Genomic DNA, 19,243 nt, shown 5'->3' on the forward strand with positions numbered 1-19,243 from the left:
GCAAACTCTGCCCATAGCCTGGAGTTTGATCCTGACCAGCTCAATGTTGACTCACCTTCCATCCTTCCAAGGTCAGTAAAATGAGGAGCCAGATTGTTGGGGGCAATATGTTGACTCTGTAAACTGCTTACAGGGGTCTGTAAAGCATTGTGAAGTGGTATACAAGTCTAAGTGCTATTGCTATTACTATACCTCACATTCCAAGTTGCTGGGAATAATGTATTTTGATTAGTTAAATAAAAAGCAGTAGGAAAAGCAGAACAGAAAAAAAAGTGGAAAGGAATAGAATATATACATATAAGTAGCTATATCACAGTATAACCCCAAAATTAATCCATGTTAAATGATTTTTTTAAAAAAAGCATATTACTGGTGTTGCATAAGATTCACAAGTTTGAAGTGAAAATTTAAAAGGTGAGATATAATACAACGATTAGGAAAAAGTAAAAAAGAAAAGAAAAAACCAGAAATAAATGTTATTTGTAAGGGGAAAAAAACCCTCCACAAAACAGCCTTCTCTCATTTCTCTTTTGCTGTTCTTGCTCCCCTGTTTTAAATTTTAATTAATCTTGAGGGGGCCTTGATATTAAGTCCTCTTAGTTCTACCTGGATTTGACCTGGGCTTTTGTTGAATTTATATGGGCTGCTTGAACCTGTCCTGTTACCTTTTATGATTATGGTGGAGATGGTACATCATGTATATTTAATGCTAGAAGCTGCCCTATGGGACTCTTTCCAAGTCAGAAGGGCAGGGTATAAATCCCATTATAAGTAAATCAGAACGTGAATTCATAAATAATCAGCTCACATGAATGCCTGCTTGAAGGGATCCATAGGGAAAAGCTTTTACCGCAACCTGTTCAGAAGTAAATCTATTAAGTCAGTAGGACTTGTTTTCATGTAGGAGCATAGAGGAGTGCAAGTGAAGCTTTTTGTTATGCTTGCCAGATTGTCAGAGGTCCTAGTGTGGAAAAATGGGTTGTCTGGTTTTGCTACAAAATTAATAGCCTATGGATGCTGCATTTATTTGCTCCTTGAACCCAGAATGGTGGTGTCCTGGATAGTCTCTAAGCTGGGTGGTTTTCTTGCAGGCGTTTCATTACCCAACTGGGTGACATCATCAGTGGTATTATCAAAACAAGGCGAACTTGATGATGTCACCCAGTTGGGTAATGAAACGCCTGCAAGAAAACCACCCAGCTCAGAGAGCAGCAAGGACCCCCACAGTCCTCCTCCTCCTCCTCCTCCCTGCAAACCCCTCTCCCTTTTAGCATTAGTTGGGTAATGAAATATCTGCAAGAAAACAACCAAGCTCAGAGAACACCAAGAACCACACAATTCTCCTCCTTTTCCTTCTCCGTCTCCTTCTCCTTCCCCTCCTGTTCCTCCTCCCTGCAAACCCCTCTCCCTTTTAGCACTGATGATGTTACCTAGTTGGGTAATGAAACGCCTGCAAGAAAACCACCAAGCTCAGAGAGCAGCAAGGACCCCACATTTCAATCCTGAGCTACAAATACTCTGTACTCTCCATCTTGCAATTCTTCCAAGGTTTTCTTTGGGTCATACTGTTGGGGAACTTTAGGCTTTGTAGTGCCAACACATTCAAAAAGCGGCCAGTTGAATAGGAATTAGTTCTACTTAATACAGGTAGCTGAACTCAAGTCTGGTTATAAGATTATTATTATTTTTGCCATCCCCCTCCCTTCCCTTGGGAATCATTTGTTCCCTTGAATGGTGATGACATTGGTTTCCATCAGCGTTATTGAGACTAATAACCCTGACATGTTTCATGTTGTAGGACACGTGGTACGAGTTCCGAATTTTGGCTGTCATGCAAGGTCTAATTAGCGAACCCAGCAATATTGCTGGAGTCTCCAGCACAGGTAAGCAATGATTTTACTTGCCTTGGCAGGCAGGTGTTCTGCCCCTGAGAGTAACCCGGTTCTGAGACCATCTCAGTCAGCTCTAGGAACAGGGGGAGTGCTTTGTGATGATCCCCCAAAGATTAAAAAAAATTCTTTGGTCTAGAGCAGGGGTCTTCAAACTTGGCCCTTTTATGACTTGTGGACTTCAACTCCCAGAATTCCTCAGCCAGGCTTGCTGACTGAGGAATTCTGGGGCTTGAAGTCCACAAGTCATAAAAGGGCCAAGTTTGAAGACTCCTGTTATAAACCAATCTCAATAAATGTCGTTTTAGCCCTCCTGTAGAGTTTGATTTCCCAGACAGCCCCATCTAGAAGAGCTGTTAGGTATCCCTTTAGGCATGTCCAAACCTTAATTCTACCTACGTCTTCTATCTTCTTTTCTCCCCAGACATATTTCCGCAGCCGGAGCTGACTGATGAAGGATTGGCGCGTCCCGTGTTGGCAGGCATTGTGGCTACAATTTGTTTCCTCGCTGCCGCCATTCTTTTCAGCACGTTGGCGGCCTGCTTTGTCAACAAGCAACGCAAACGGAAGCTCAAGCGCAAAAAAGGTGAGGACTTTCCTGCTGGATCCTTCTTGGTGATCCTTCCCAGGTGAAGGTAGGCAGGCTTGGAAAAGCAGAGGGGCTACCTGGCAATTGTGGGATTTGTAGTCCAGCAGAACTAGACGACAACCATCCCTTCGAGGAAGACTGTAGCCTAAATTTCTCTTCACCTGGCTAGTTTTCCTACATCCTCATCCTGGTTAGGAAGAAACCTCAATCTGCCACTTCCGCAAAGATTTTGAGTCTAGACTGGTGAGGTCAGGATGGGGTTCCTCTGAGAAAGATTTTTTCCAGAAAATCTCAACCCCCCCCCCCCAGATGGAAGTGGTAAAAATTAAGGCTGGAATAAACTCTAATCCTCAAACTCAGATTATTAGATAAGCTTCTTTCTTCTTTCTGCTTATTTCATGCTACAGAAAAGGCTCATATCTGGTTAAACCGTGCAAGTAAATATTTAGAAAAGGAGCATTAACGTCAACTGTGGTTTAACCCTTTATGGTTATCTGGGTTAACTGTTTAAGGGAAATAGTTCCTCATTCATGCATCTGTAATGGTTGGTTTCTCACCTTCTTGTTATTGCTTTGCAGACCCACCTCTCTCTATAACTCACTGCAGGAAGAGTCTAGAGTCTCCGTAAGTATATTGCATTGGGACCACAGATACTACAATCCGTTGGATGGTTAACCCAAAAGGGGCGCTGTTGACATCAATCTTCTCCAGCCTGATGTTCTCCTAATGCCTTGAGGTCCAAAATGCAGATCTTCTAGACAGTCATGCAGAATCTATAAGCCTGGGGAGTTAAAAGAAACAGGCTTTAGTTGAGCATTTCAGGGTTCCAACTGCAGCAAAAACCTTCAAGCGAAAATAGATCTTAGTTAGACCTTGTTATTGTGCTGATCGTTGAAGTCTGTGGTGCTTTAATGAGTTTGCCTTCAAAGTCTGACATTCATGGTTAGAATTTGGAAAAAAACTTCTCCATATCCACTTGTTCCTTGACCTTGTTATTCTCTTAGAAGCATATTTCAACAGGTACATTACCGCTTGGAGAAAAAAAATAATCTGTGGGTTTTGTTGCCTTCCATAACAAAGCTGAAGAAAATTGCTAGTGTTGGTTCCCCTCAAAAAACTGTATGCGTGTGCATTGTGGTATTCAAGGTATATACAAATGACCTGGGAAAGCTCACCTCAAAGTGTTGAGTCAAACTCTGAGAAAACATTATTGTCTCAGTGCTTTGAATCATCCTAAAATAGTATTTCCCAACCTTGTCGACTTTAAGATGGGTGGACTTCAACACCCAGAATCCCACAGCCAGCAAGGCTGGCTGTGGAATTCTGGGAACTGAAGTCCACCCATCTTAAAATTGACAAGGTTGGGGAACAGTGTCCTGAAGTCATATATATAACCTTGATACAAATCTTGGCTTGGAGCTCCTCTCTGGATCATTTCTACAGCCCTAAGTCCTATTCTCACGTCCTAAGCTTTCTTGAGATGTTTTTCAGGTGGTGCTGTAACTCCTCCAGGAGCTTTGCCCTTTTTCTGTCATTCCTCCTTCCTAGGCTGTCTTCTGGCAAGGTGAGCCCTGAGAGCATCCGTACTCTACGGCCCCCTTCCGAGTCGTCTGATGACCAAGGTCCATCTGGCAAGCGCATGCTCAGCCCTAGCAAGGAGAAGGAGCTGTCTCTTTACAAGAGGACCAAACGGGCTATCAGCAGCAAGAAGTACAGTGTTTCCAAAGCAGAAGCAGAAGCTGAGGCCACCACTCCCATTGAGCTCATCAGTCGTGGGCCAGACGGCCGCTTCGTCATGGATCCTTCAGAGATGGAACCCTCGCTCAAGTCCCGTCGGATCGAAGGCTTCCCTTTTGTTGAGGAAACAGACATGTACCCCGAGTTCCGCCAATCTGATGAAGAAAACGATGACCTTGTGATGCCTCCGTCCGTTGTGGCCCTCAAGTCCCAGTTGACACCTCTTTCTTCCAGCCAGGAGTCTTATCTGCAGCCACCAGCATATAGTCCCAGATTCCATCGGGGTCTAGAGGGAACAGGAGCCCTCCAAGCCACTGGTCAGGCCCGGCCCCCAGGCCCCCGGCCATTCCACCATGGTCTATATTACGGTTACCTCAGCAGCAGCAGCCCCGGAGAGATGGACCCTCCACCATTTTACATGCCAGAGGTGAGCCCTCTCAGCTCTGTCATGTCCTCCCCTCCCCTGCATCCAGAAGGACCTTTTGGCCACCCCACCATCCCTGAAGAGAATGGAGAAAATGCTTCCAACAGCACACTGCCCCTGACTCAGACTCCAACGGGAGGCCGGTCCCCTGAACCATGGGGCAGGGCCGAGTTCCCTTTCAGCGGCCTGGAGTCCTCGCCCATCCTCTTTCCTCACCAGCTCCATCCGTGCGAAATGTCCGAGAGCATGCAGCCCCAGGCCAGTCTTCCGAGGGGACCACCGCCTTCCTCCCTCCAGGTTCCTTCATCCTACCCTGGAATTTTGGCTCTGGAGGCACCCAAGAGTTGGAGTGGCAAGTCACCCAGCAGGAGCCAACCTTCTATGATGCCCACCACCGCCACCGCACCCAAATGGCAGGACAAACCTATGCAACCAATGGTGAGCCAAGGGCAGCTAAGACATACCAGTCAAGGCATGGGAATACCGGTGTTGCCTTACCATGGGCCGTCCGAGCCAGTCAGCCACAGCAGCACAAGCACATTTGGCCTAGACACAAGGTGGTACGACCCACAACCGAGACCTCGGCCAAGCCCTCGGCAAGCCAGGAGGGTGGAGCCCAGTTTACATCAGGTGGTGTTGCAACCATCAAGGCTATCACCCCTGACTCAAAGCCCCCTCAGTTCCCGCACCAGCTCGCCGGAGCTGACGGCCCGTGCCAGACCACGACCCGGCCTCATCCAGCAGGCAGAAATATCAGAGATCACCTTGCAACCCCCAGCAGCAGTCAGCTTCTCACGCAAGTCAACGCCCTCCACCGGTTCTCCTGCCCAGAGTAGTCGTGGAGGGAGCCCCAGCTTCCGACCAACGATGGCCTTCACCTCTTTGGCCACCAGCTTTCCCCCCTCTCATTGCCCCTCCATGCCCATGGAATCCATGGATGTCTTTGGACAGATCTCCTCGCCAAGGAGGACTGGGGAGGAAACCCATAGGCCAGAGCTGACACCGACAACCAGTTCAGGGTAAGGGTGTGCACGCGCAAGTGGAATTTGCCTGCCTTCCTTTTTTACCCAGCCCTTCTTTCCCTCCCACCTCACCTGCTCCCACCCCTTCCCCAAAGTCCTTCCCCAAACACCATCAATGGAGTCCTTAGAGTTGATCTAGACACCCTGCAGCATCTTTTTTTTTTTTGGCGATGACTAGTTCCCAAAGTCCACTTTGCGCTGTTGGGGCAATACCGCTGCCTGTCGTTGCTCAGCTCATCAGGTTAGATCGGTGGAATGCTGCACCTTTGAGTTATAGTTGCGGTTTTGCATTGTTTGTTACCAGAAACTCCCACTTCTTTCCACCCTCCATTGTTCCATTGGGAATCTCATGCAGAGCTTGCTTCTGGCTTGGGGACTGACGCCTCAGAGGAACGAAGTTAATAACATTTCAGATTCAGGAGTCTTTGGAGAGAGAACGGTTTGGGTTTTGTGGGGACCGGGGTGAACAAACTCTGGAAATTACTGACGTTTTCTTTTTCTCATTCCTGGCTGTTGACTGTCCTGGAACATTAAACCCTAGTTTTTTGCCTTCTTCACATCCTTTCCCCTTCCCAATAGGACTGATCATCTTCCACAATTCCAACTAGGCTACCCAAGACACCTTACTTTTCCTCACCTCCAAATGGGGTGCTGCAAACTTTGCCCCAGCTTTTGTCCAAGCAGGGAGCAGGGCTTTAGCCCCTGAACAAACTGCCCGGAGAAGGGGAACCCTAAAACCCTACATCGACCTAGAACCCCAGCCCAACCCAACCCAAACACAGTGAAGTCAACAATCTTGGATTCTGACCACGGAAGGAGACTGGAGCTGGTCTTCTCCCCAGCAGCTGGTTTTTCAGGTACCAGCGTTGCACCAGGCGAAGCGTTCTTTCTTTCTCTCTCTTCCTTCTCTCCTCTGCTCCTCTTTCTGATGGCGGTGCTTCCCATGTTGGTTGTCTTTACTGATGCAGCTTTTTGTTTCGATTCTTGATGTAGTGGAGTTGTATCCCCCTGCTTTCCCCTTTTGATCCCGGGGACTTCTGGAAATGAATGGGGGCATTGTGCCATCTGGATGGGGAGGGGGCAAGAGAAAGGGAAGTAAAGGATGGGAGGTGTGGTCTGCTTGTGATGGGAACAAGCATGGATTGCCACAGCCAAGTTGGCAGGAGCAGAAGCTGCAATGCGATGAGCGCAGCAGGGGTGGCTGACTTTCATTCTCCTTGCAACGCTTCCTGTTTGTCCATTTCATTTATACTATCTGGTGCCTGGAAGATCCTAATTCATTAATGAACCCAATCAGCACAATTATGGGATGCTGCTTTCAGGAGATCCAGACTGTAGGAGAAGAGAGATGTACGCACACAAAAAGGACAGGGCAGCCTCTTGGCTTTTGAAAGCAAGCAGAGAAAAAAGCAGTGAGAGCCACCTCTCTGATTGGGAATGATGGACCTCATGGACCTTCTCATGGATCCATGGTCACACCAAAGCCCTTTACCAGGAAAATGTCACTTTCTGATGCTGTCTACCTCCAGATTGATGAAGTCTGGGATTCTCAGCAAAGTCATCTTATCCAAATTGCTTCTGGAGGCTGAAGTCCACCCATCAGCACCCAAGGTGGGGAAGGCTTCTCTAATGCAAGGGTGGGGAATACAGGACCTTCTAGATCAGGGGTCTTCAAACTTGGCCCTTTTATGACTTGTGGACTTCAACTCCCAGAATTCCTCAGCTAGCTGGCTGAGGAATTCTGGGAGTTGAAGTCCACAAGTCATAAAAGGGCCAAGTTTGAAGACTCCTGTTCTAGATCTTGTTGATTTTTGGCCTCCAATTAGCCCTAGTCTCAGAGATCAGGAACAATGGGAAATATTGTCCAATGATATCTGGAGGACATAGCATTTCCTTGGCCCTTGTCTATGCTATGAACATTATATTTGCTTTCAGGTCCCTTTAGTGATGATGGCTTCCCCCAGAGATTCATGGGAATTGTAGTTAAATTTTTGAAAGCCCTGAACTAGACAGGGACTCCACTCCGGTGGCTTCACAAATAAAACTTTAAATGGGCTTTCCTTAGCTTAGAGGGTGGAAGGCAATTTACCCTCTTCGATGATGGCCTCAGATCCTCTTTAATGATGCCGCACCATTTTTCTCCTGATGGAACTACAATTCCCAGGATCCTTTGGGAAGAAGACCTGAGGAACGTGGCAGTGAGCGAGCCAGTCCGTAGCACTGAGAAGTCCTTCGCACTAGATCCCCGTTGCATTGATGATGAAGTGCTCTACACTTTTAGCTCTCCTTTCTTTCCCCCCTTACTTTCTCCAGCAATGTTTGTTTGTTTGTTTGTCTCTTGGTTTCTTTCCTCCCTCGCTTTTCCTTTGATTTTTTCCCCCTCCCCTTTTGACTTGCTGATGTCTTGTGGAGTTTGGCTCCCTGCGGATGTTGATAACTGCTTTGTTTTTGATTAATCTCAGCTATCTGGGCAGTGTTGTCGAGACAAGCCACTCCTCAGCTCAATAGGTAAGGGTGATCAATGTCTGGAAGGATGGTGCTGGGCTTTTTGGGATTCGGTTGGGGTGAGGGGGTCCGGGAGGGGACGCGATAGGGGCGGGCTTCTCCCCAATAACATTTATTTATTTGGTTTTTTTAAAAAAAATACTTTTCTTTTCCTTTAAAGGGGAATGAGGAATTGCTAAAACTAGGACAAACTATCGCACACACAAACCTTTGTGGCTTTGGGGTTTCTCCTCTGCTACAGGATGTCCCTCCCTCCCTCCCTCCCTCCCCCTTTGGTTCAAGCCAATTGGAAGAGCAGGGATGACCACTTATGAACTTGACTTTGGGATTAAATAGAAAGTTGAATCTACGAGGACTACACAGGGACGATTAAAGCCAACACTTCTTTCTTTGGCTTTCAAAGAGATGAAACAGGGCCCTACTTCGGTCAGAACTGAAGAAGCTTCTTGGATGAGAAGAAAAACATTTTCAAGGGGGGGGGGAAACCCCAAGAAAGTCCTGTTGTCTTTTTTGGAAATGCACCTTTGGGATGATCCTACTTTTTTTCCTGTTTAGACTCCTCAAATGGCCACTGAAAGCCATTTAAACGTGAAGCACTAAAATGTATTGGGCCTTGGATGAAATCCTAAACCAGGGGTCTTCAAACTTGGCCCTTTTATGACTTGTGGACTTCAAGTCCCAGAATTCCTCAGCCAGCAAGCCTGGCTGAGGAATTCTGGGAGTTGAAGTCCACAAGTCATAAAAGGGCCAAGTTTGAAGACCCCTGTCCTAAACCATCAGCCTTTCATGGTAGAACACAGAATTACAGACTTGCAAGGGACCTTGGAGGTCTTCTAATCCAACCCCTTGCCTATAGCAGGAGATCCTATACCATTCCAAACAGATGGTTGTCCAGTCTCTTCTTGAAAACTTCCAGTGATGGAGGTTATTGGTGAAGAGTCCTGATCCCCCAGTTCTTCTGCTCAAGACTGAAATATTGCAAGCAGTAAAGCTCTGAGTATTTTACAACATTGATCAGTGCTTCTAAACAAGAGACTAAAGTAACCTGTGTTTTGTTCTTTATCCATTATGGTTTGTTTTAAGAGGTCCCATTAAAGCAAAGAGCCACCCCTCGGGCTAAATTGTTCTTTTATAAGTGGGCTCTGGAAAGTTGTCAGGGGCTGAAGGCATTGTGAATGGTTTATAAGCAGGCTAGTAAAAAAAATCTTTTTAGTCTTCCTTTCCTTAGCCGTTGTTTTATGCTGCCATAAAAGAGGAAGCAAGATTTATGTGAAAGCTTCAGTTCCTCTGTCGGAGAGAGACACAAACAAATCCGTTTCTCCCCCCCCCCATATGGGACTTAAAGCAATTTGGACAGACTTTTGAAAGAATGCCTGGCAGATTTCTGGATATCTCTTTTTAAGATATTTTTAAAGCCTTTTTCTAGAAAGAAGGGTAAAGGTAAAGGTAAAGGTTCCCCCGCACATGCGTGCTAGTCATTTCCGACTCTAGGGGCCGGTGCTCATCTCCGTTTCAAAGCCGAAGAGCCAGCGCTTGTCCGAGGACGTCTCCGTGGTCATGTGGCCGGCATGACTGGATGCCAAAGGTGCACGGAGCGCTGTTACCTTCCCACCGCAGGTTAGCAGAAGCTGGGACGAGTAACGGGTGCTCACTCTGTTACGCGGCACTCGGGAATCGACCCGCCAAACTGCCGACCTTCTGATCGACAAGCTCAGCGTCCTAACCCACTGAGCCACCGTGTCCCTAGAAAGAAGGGTACTGATAGCTAAATCTGGCCCTAGGTTCTGCCTCGGTTTACCTTCCCAATAAGCCAGCTGTTCTTGCGACCTTAATTCAGCTTTCTTTAGCTTTACAAATCTGTGTAAAGGCAAGGATTGCTCGCCAAGTTGGTTTTTTTTTTTTTAATCCGGCCTGTGAACGGTCACCAAACTAGGATTATCTATATTCCAATTTTGTATGAACAGGACACCAAGATGCTGGAAAATTACTACTTGCCTACCTCTCAGTCTAACAGGGAACTCAGCTGAAACTGCCCAGGCACTTTCAAAAACCAAAACTGTAGCATCCCTAAGGCCAAAAAAGTTCAAGGTTTCATCTGCACTTCTGAGAAAGCAGAACTCGGGGGCTCAGTTCCATGGTTTTTCTTTTCTTTTCTTTTGCAAATTCCCACAAAATCGCCGCCCGCCCCCCTGCTTTGCTGCCAGCATGCACTAAACCAAAGCTGGGCTTCTCTGCTGCCCCCGGATCAAAACCCCAAAGCCACAAAGGAAGTTGTTGGATATCCTTGGATCTCACCCTCTGCTCTCTCTTCCTGCGTATTTGTCTCCGAACTGGGATGGGCCCTCAGCTCCTAGCCTTAGAGCAGCGGGGCTGGCCAGACCTTGTATGTCCCCCCTGAACCCTTGTCACTCCGGTGTATTTCTTTGGAGTATGAGGTTCCCTGTCTGTCTGTCTCTTTTTTTTGGAAGGAAACCAGTTTTCCCCTTTAAAGGCTTTCTCTGTTGTCAGGACTCTGCATGCCATTCACATTTGCTCTGGCTTGGAGAAATTGTGAGTTCTCTCGTCTGAGTGCTTCGTTAATTCCTTTCCTTTTTTTTCCCTTTTCTTTTGGATTTGTGATTCCTCTTCCTTTATTACATTTTGCCCTCGTTCTGTTTCTCCTCTCTCTCTCTCTCTCTCTCTCTCTCTCTCTCTCTCTCTCTCTCTCTCTCTCTCTCTCTCTCTCTCTCTCTCTCTCTTTTTCTCACGCCATGGTGAGCCCTTCTCCTTCTCCTCTCCTTTCCCTCTTCTCTTCCATCTCTCCTTCATTTCTCTCTTCTGCCAGCATGGTGAAAAAAAAATCCATCGTGTAGGCCAGTTGCGCTGATCCCGCAAAGCTGGGGAAGGGGGTGCTATTCTTGGGGACGTGTTCTGCTCTTCCCTCGGCTTGTCCTTCTCTCATTGCTGGTGCTGGTTGTGGTGGAGCTGGCACGGCAGTAGCAAAACGCTTTGTGGTGTGTGTGTGTGTGTGTGTGTCCGGGGTGGGGCAGGCCCCCTTGCTTTTTCCTTTAGCAACACTCATTAGTCCAGCTTGCCCATTGCTATGCAACCGTCCTTCTCCAAGAGTAGCTGCTTTCTGACGATTGAGGTGGCTGGCAGACCTTTTTAAGGGTGGGTGGGTGGGTGGTGGCCTCTGCGCATTTTCCAAGCTGTTCACCGATTTGAGGCGGTCACGTTGGAAAAGCCGTCCTTTCCGAAGTTAAATTCCACGCTGGTTTCCTCCTGCAACTGAAACTCTCTTCAGAGGTCAAAGAGTATGCAACTTCTCACCATTCCTTCCAGTTTCTTCTGGTCTTGCAAAAAATAAATAAAGAATAACTACAGGGCTGGTTCCTGCAAAATAAATAAATAAATAAAACGGCTGCTTCCTGCAACAGATTTCACATAGTAATGGAGGGTTTTGGTTGTTTTTTTTTCCTTTTTGGCGGGGATCGGGACAAAAATTTTGCAGCGTACGTAGACTAACAGAATAGTGGGATTTTTGAACAAGCCTGCCTCTCAGAAGATCTAACCACCCTTAGTCTGAGTGGGAATGCTGTTACTAGATCTGGTTCAGTGCTTGGGTTTCTATAGCAGTCATCTCTTTTGCAAATGAGTAGAATCTTTTATTTCAGCATGGTTCAAGACCCCTGTGCCCAGTGGTGGGATTCAAATAGGCGAACAACCGGTTCTCTGTGTGGATGCCACTTCCGGAAGTCCATTCTGGACCCGGGCAACAAAAAATTAGCTCCCGGTTCTGCCGAAGTGGTGCGAACGGGCTGAATCCCACCACTGCCTGTGCCGGAAGGCAGAGACACAGAAATGGGGTGAAGGGTACATAGCAGAAAATAGCTTTAACAGAATAAGAGAGTTGGAAGAGACCTTGGGGTCAATCTCCCCCAGAAAGACATTATTTTTATATAACCAGCTCTTATTTTAATTGCATCGTGGTAATGCAGCTTCCCTTTTTCCCCCTCTTGCTCTCTTAACAAACTTGCTTAATTTCGGTGGATAGTTTGTACATGGCAGGGGTTTTTTGAGAGTGTGTAAACATTGCGATTCCTTTTGCTTCTTCTCAGGAAGACTTGACGCTGAAAGACAGAACCAGTGAGGTTAGAACATACAAAGACCTTTCTGCAATTGAAGTGTTGTGATTCTAACAAAGGAAAAGACAAATATTTGTGATGCAAATGCAGACTTGTTTTATGATGGGCCTAGTTTCCTTTGTCATCCCTTATTATCGGGAGAAACAATATTTTTTTTCCAGAGTGTCACTCAAGCATAATAAAAGGTTCCAAACAGGAACTTGGTGGGAACCATGTAGGAAATAAGGAAAGATTTTTTAACAATAAATCCGTAGTAGCAGAGAAAGCAGAAAAGGGATGCGGTGGCTCAGTGGGTTAGGACGCTGAACTTGTCGATCAGAAGGTCGGCAGTTTGGCGGGTCGAATCCCGAGTGCCGCATAACAGAGTGAGCGCCTGTTACTCGTCCCAGCTTCTGCCCACCTAGCAGTTCGAAAGCACGTAAAATGCAAGTAGAAAAATAGGGACCACTACGGTGGGAAGGTAACAGCGTTCCGTGCGCCTTTGGTGTCTAGTCATGCCGGCCACATGACCACGGAGACGTCCTCGGACAAGCGCTGGCTCTTCGGCTTTGAAACGGAGATGAGCACCAGCCCCTAGAGTCGGAAACAACTAGCACGCATGTGCGGGGGAACCTTTACCTTTATCAAAGAAATTCACAATGTAGTCACCGGAAACCCACAACTATTGCAAAGGGGAAAGAATGACAAACAATAATCTATTATTTACGTTGGCTATATATTTCCAATGATGTTTTTATTTGTGTTGGTTTTACTGTTTTGATATGATGCAGGACTGTCCTTTTATATTTTCATTGCCCAGGAGATTTTCTTAGAGATATAAATGTTTTTTGGTATGTATTTCAGAAAGCAACTATAAACAAAATGTATGGTCGCTATAACACAATAGCCAACCTGTTGTGAATGGGGTAAGAAAATCTTGCCCTTTGTAAAGTATGATTTATTAGTTTGGAAGTCAGCATCCTGCAAAAATAATTTAGTTATCTGCAGGATAAATATCCTGATATACAGTTTCTTTCTTTCTTTCTTTTTTCCAGAGAAGCAACAGTGCTAATTGAAATGATTAAAAAAGCTTCACGTTCCCTTCTCCAAGGCATAGACTAATCAATTAACTGTATTAATGAAGGGGAGGGTTGCTTTAAACCTAAATCTTTCTTCCCCTCCAAATAGGATTTTACTCATGTGATTTATGTGCTGTGTGTATGCATAATACGGGAGTTCATTCATTGCATATGAGGTCCACTCACAGAGAGATCTGTTAAATGGAAGGTTCACTGTCTTTATTTTGAGATGTTTTTTTATATATATTTGACAGAATAGCAGAGTTGGAAGGAACTATGAAGGTCTTCTAGTCCAACCTCCTGCTCAGACAGGAAACCCTATACCATTTCAGACAAATGGTTGCCCAATCTCTTCTTAACAACCTCCAGTGTTGGAGCACCCACAACTAGTCAGGTCATTCCGTTGATTAATTGTTCTCACTGTCAGGAAATTTCTCCTTAATTCCAGGTTGCTTCTCTCCTTGATGAGTTTCCATCCATTGCTTCTTGTCCTGCCTTCAGGTCCTTTGGAGAATAGCTTGACTCCCTCTTCTTTGGGGCAACCCCTGAGATACTGGAAGACTGCTATAATGTCACCCCAGTCATTAAACTAGACATACCCATTTCCTGCAACCATTCTTCGTATGTTTTAGCCTCCAGTCCCCTAATCATCTTTGTTGCTCTTCTCTTCATTCTTTCTAGAGTCTCAAGGTATTTTTTTTATATCGTGTTGACCAAATTCTGTCCCATGGTTTTATTTTGTTTTGGAACTATAGAGCAATAGACTGAATATATTGCAAAACTCAGTATTTGAATTTTCACTGGAAGATAGATTTTAAGTCGGTAAATTTTCACTGTGATTCCTTTTGATTCGACATGGTGTCCTGTGCAAAAGAGATATCTGATAGGCACAGTTAATTTCCTTTATTTCGAGTACTCATCCAAATCTGAAAAAGGTAGTACCTTTTTAAGCCTTCTTAGGAACTCTTTTTAATTAGTGGCTTGGCTGACTTTTATTATCTGATGTTAAGAAAGGGCAGCTAATACATGAGCTTTCAGTTCCTTTTATCATCTACAAGGCAAAGGCAGTTTTCTTGATTATTTGATTGATTGTTTCACAGCCAACAGGAAGGCATCTTTTAATTTTTCAGACATCTTTGTAGAATCAGGAGAGCTACAAAATTGAATTAAATCTCTTTTCTGCGCTCATCTCCCTCTTGATAGCTGGTTATCTTATGCCATCTCTGAGAAAATGTCAGTTATTAATCTCTCTTTGTTGATCTTAATGTAGAATTACATTTAATTAGCTCAGATTTATTTCAGTCTGTTGCTCAAGCCTATCTGGATCTTTTTGAATCTTCTGATTTTCATCCAGAATAGCTTTGTCTCATTTACACACTTCTTAAGAATTTCCTAACTTCTTAAAAACTTTTAACTTCCCTCATTCATTCTGGGTATTGAGAAAAATGTTGGATAGCAAAGGGGCCCAGAACGGAATACTCTGGCATTTCATTTAATATTTTTCTGTAAGCCAGGGTGTCCAATCTTGGCAACTTTAAGACCTATGGACTACAATTCCCAGAATTCCCCAGCGAGCCAAGCTGGGGAAATTAAAGTCCACAAGCCTTAAAGCTGCCAAGGTTGAACATCTCTGCTGTAAGCTGATCTGTAGCCACAACTGAGCAGTTTTTGAGGGTAGCCATTCAGCCAACTGTGGGTCCATCTAATAGTAGTATCATTTAGCATATATTTTATCATTTAAAAAAAATCATGAGGCATTCTGCTGAGGCCCAGTTATGTTGTGTCAATGACATTCCTATGATCTACTAAATTACTAAATTATTCGTAGAGGGAAAGAAAATTGTTTGGGACAATAGAAGATTTGTTTGGACAATTAATGAACAAGTGTTCTGTTAATTGCAGCATGCCTACTCAAGCACAGTACCTTGGCACACAACTACTTTGAAACTCATTGAATTTGGTACTCAATGCATTTTGACTTATAGTTTGTTTGGTACTCAATGCACAAGCTAGAACTTGCCAGTGTTGGCTGCCTTGTGATTCACTAGATTATTCCTTGTGGGGAAAATTTGTCTGGTACTCATTGTTTTTGATACTCAGCGTACCTCCTGGAATCAATTAAGGTTTTGAGTACTGAGGTACCACTGTACTTATAATCTGATCAAGGACTTTGCCCAACAAAGACATTAAGATAACAGGTCTACAATTTCCTACCTTCTCATTCTTCCCTTTTTGAAGATGAAAAATCATATGTTCTCCTCTGATGTTTTGGGGCAGCAACCATCCACCAGGAAATCTCAGAGATTTAAAATTTAAAAATCCATTGCATGAAAACTTGGCGATACCACCTCCACACTTTTACACATAAGATCTACCTTCTTTTCATAAACCAGTGCGAGGATGTTAGGGAAGGTGCACTGGATACATTTCTTCTTTGACTAACTGGGATACTATTGTAATTGGAAGAACGTTTATTCCATCTTTGTGGTGGAATATATTGAGGAGGAGGAGGATCCCCAAGAGGAGGAAAAGGGTGTGTTTCAGAGGAGTGAGAGACAACTAGCCCAAATATTAGTATGAGAGAAAGAGGGTGAAGAGACAGCCTCTGTGTAATCATTCCCACAGTATATGTAGATACAGATAGTAGAGTCCTCAGTTCGGCAAGATTTTTGTATATAGATGTGAAACAATAAAGAACTCAGCTTGGAAGAATTACCACAAACCACAATTGTTAGAGTGATCATGGTTTTGGACCAATCTTCTCCATTTTTTTTCCCAACTCATCAAACCCTGGCCTAAAGGGCTGGGTAAACAGCAGCCACACCGTGGCAGAAGAACATGGGCCTACACCCTGAGTGTAAATAATAGATTGTTCGTTGGTGTGTTGAGAAACCAAAAAAACATAAATCTTGTTTGTAATGCAGAAGAGAACTAGTTGAGTTCTACAGTTGCAGATGGACTGGGCTGGTGCTGCAGTTTCTAGATAACATGTGTTGTAGCTACATTGATCCAGTGGTGTTGCCTATGGCAAACCCATCAGCTGGACTTTTAAGTTGTGGTTGCCCATAAAGAGACTGAAGTGTGAAAATGCAGTTGTTTGCATGCCTACTTTACTGCACAAGCTATCCTTGTCTGTAGGATCTGCTGCTTGCCATCTAATCTTTGAAGGCAACTTGTAAGCGCTTTCTTTGAACTGTGTACTGAGATGTATGTAATAAGTATGGCTAACTACTACAAATGCATAAGGGACACAAGTATATATTGGCAATCTTAAGGGTCTCCTCTCAACAGAACCTCCCCATCTCCCCTCTTTTAAAGGATGTGTTATTGTGAAGGCATCTGTTCTTGCTAGACGTCTAAAATCTCTTCCAACACTCACATGGACTTTTCTGAAAGATGTTCACTCTTGCAACTAGCAAAAACAAAAAGGGCCTTAAACCAGCCCAGAAACTGCCACTTTAACTCTTCTTCCTCTTCTTCTTCTTCCTCTGTTTAACACTGCAGATGGTTCAGGCCCAGACCCTCAGCCTTAATTGGGCTTTGTTTCCTTCCTTTGGTTTTAACCACAGCTCAGCCACTTTCAAGAGGCTGACTCTATTCCCACAAACAATAGGCCTAGTGTCCTTTCCGTAACCTTTGCCTGGTTTGACCTAAGTAGTTCTGATCACGAGAACAGGAAAATGAAGTTTTCCAGCTAAAGGAAGGGCCGCGTTGGATGGGGTTACCTTGGAACGCAGGGATGGGGGTGGGGAGGGAAAAAATAACCAAGGAAGTAAGATGCTACGTTCACCTCCGGCAGAGAAGCTGATAGGGTGGATTTGGCATCCACCCTGCTTTGATGGTCACCATCTTTTCCTTCCCCGTGGCAGACCAGGTGGAGGTTGACATGCCCTCTTTGCCAGCAGAGAGACCCTCCCTTGAGAGAGAATAGGGCAGGGGGCCACTGATGGCGCTTTCTGCTTTGTCTTTCTAGAAGACGTCCAACACCAACCCGGGACGCGGCCGCACCTGAGAGACTCGAAGCTCTGAAATACCAACGGATTAAGAAGCCAAAAAAGTCGAAATCCAAAAAACAAAGCAGTGAGTGCGAGGAACACCAGATTTGCTCCCCTGCCTCTCCCGCTGCCCCTCCCCCACCTGGCACAATGCTCATTGAAGTCGATGACTTGTAATGGGAATTGCTTCTCTCTCTCTCTCTCTCCATGGGCCTGAACGTAGCTACGTGGTTTTGGGAGCAACCCATAATAGAGATTGTTGGGTGACCCTCTAAGCTTGGTTCTTCAGAACTGAAACATCTCCTTCAGTTTTGCCTCATTCCTTTGGCTACCCTTTTGCATCCCGGGTGCCTTGTAGATGTGTAGACCTCAGATCCCAGATTTCTTACCAATGGCCATGCTGCCTGTAGTATTTGATGAGGTGTTCCATCTGTCCGGCGATGGTTGGCTGGAGAAAACTGCCTTAGACCAAAACTAGCTTCTAGTTCTCCTAACCTCAGTCCCTATTGCCAGTATTTCCTGTGGGGGAGGGGGGTTTTCTGTCTTTAAAACCACCCTCTCATGCAAACTTCTCATAGTCCATCCTCCCTTTGACCCCTGCTCCTCAATAACTTTTCCTGGTTCCTCCTCTTTTAAATTATTATTTTTTTGTTACTTGACGATGTCTTTTGAAGCTTATCCATCTTGCTGCAATCGTTAGAGCTGGGTTTCCCCCCCCCACCCCACCACCACGTTGGTATGAATGAGAATCATCTTCATCTTCACCAAGACCATCTCCGTGCCTTCCTTGCCAATGTTCCTACAGCTCAAGCTTCTCATACCTGCAGCTTGGTGATATCCTAGGTTTTGTGTGTGTGTGTGTGTGTGTGTGTGTGTGTGTGTGTGTGTGTGTTGATTTACAGTGGGGCCAGACTGTTTTTTTGTTGGCTTAAAGAGAGAACCGCAAAGAGTGAATGTCCTCTTGTAAGACCGGTACCGGAGATTAACCAACTCCTTCTTCCTCTTTGCTTTCTCCTCCAGATGGTTCTGCCTCCCAGGTTCAACCACATCCTAACTCTCAGGTATTGTGGCCTGACGAAGCTGTCTGTCTGCGTAAGAAGAAGAGACACTCTCGCCAGGATCCCTTTGCCCGCCTCTCTGCCCTGAAGGATGATCTCTGTCACCGTCAGGTTCCTGAAGACCAGACAGCCATTCTGAACAACGTAGATCATGATGATTCCAGCGGGCACGCAACCTTACTTTAGGGTAGCACCAGCCAGGGAAGAGGGAAATAAGGAGAAGAAAAAGATTAGATTTCAAGTGCGTGGAAGGAGGAGAAATTGAAGCCCAGGTTGGTGTGTCTTAGACCTTCAGGATCCAGGCTCTGATCGGTGACACAGGAGGGATGAGCACATGATACCTGTGACTCTGGTGTGATCTGTGAAAAGACAAAATCCAGGGTGAAGTCTTTGACCATAGTGAGGAGCGAGTGACATCTCCCACGTAGTCTTCTACTCTAATGTAATCCACAGGGAGAGGAGATATCCTAGAGTAAACCGGTGGGAACGTCGAAAAGCAAAAATCTCAGTTGAACCCTCCTCATCCTTGTTTTCAAGCTTTCTCTGCATCTTTTGCAGAGATGGGCCATTAAGAACCGGGCAAGAGCTGTAGCTTCTGCTTGTATACTTTCTGGAAGGGGAATACGATTGATTTAATTCTACAAAGCTGGTTCTCCCAATATTATTTATTCATATATATGAGATATTTCTGTATTCGTATATATGAAAAAGAAACCATAGAAGCAAGAGACGGTGTGTGCATTTACTGTATGTAGTGTTTATTTAGAATCCACTAGAGGAAGGAAACATGGCATTAGTTGACAGAGTCGGTTGGCATATTATTGGATGCAGCAAAATTAACG

At 45.2% G+C, this 19,243-nt stretch overlaps 1 protein-coding gene across 1 annotated transcript in view; it reads left to right on the top strand.

Moving 5' to 3' along the window:
- The window catches only part of IGSF9B (immunoglobulin superfamily member 9B), a gene marked incomplete at both ends in the record, with an annotated part of 69,314 nt that extends 50,727 nt beyond the window's left edge, over positions 1 to 18,587 (top strand). Inside the window, 6 exons of the mRNA XM_081333650.1 lie at positions 1,799 to 1,883; positions 2,314 to 2,475; positions 3,057 to 3,102; positions 4,027 to 5,658; positions 17,322 to 17,428; positions 18,364 to 18,587. Of these exons, the coding sequence (XP_081189776.1) occupies positions 1,799 to 1,883; positions 2,314 to 2,475; positions 3,057 to 3,102; positions 4,027 to 5,658; positions 17,322 to 17,428; positions 18,364 to 18,587 (2,256 nt within the window). The remainder of the gene's footprint in view (positions 1 to 1,798; positions 1,884 to 2,313; positions 2,476 to 3,056; positions 3,103 to 4,026; positions 5,659 to 17,321; positions 17,429 to 18,363) is intronic.
- Positions 18,588 to 19,243: the final 656 nt, after the last annotated feature.

This window comes from Vipera berus (assembly GCF_964194415.1).
Source record: "Vipera berus genome assembly, chromosome: 8".
Taxonomy (NCBI): Eukaryota; Metazoa; Chordata; class Lepidosauria; order Squamata; family Viperidae; genus Vipera; species Vipera berus.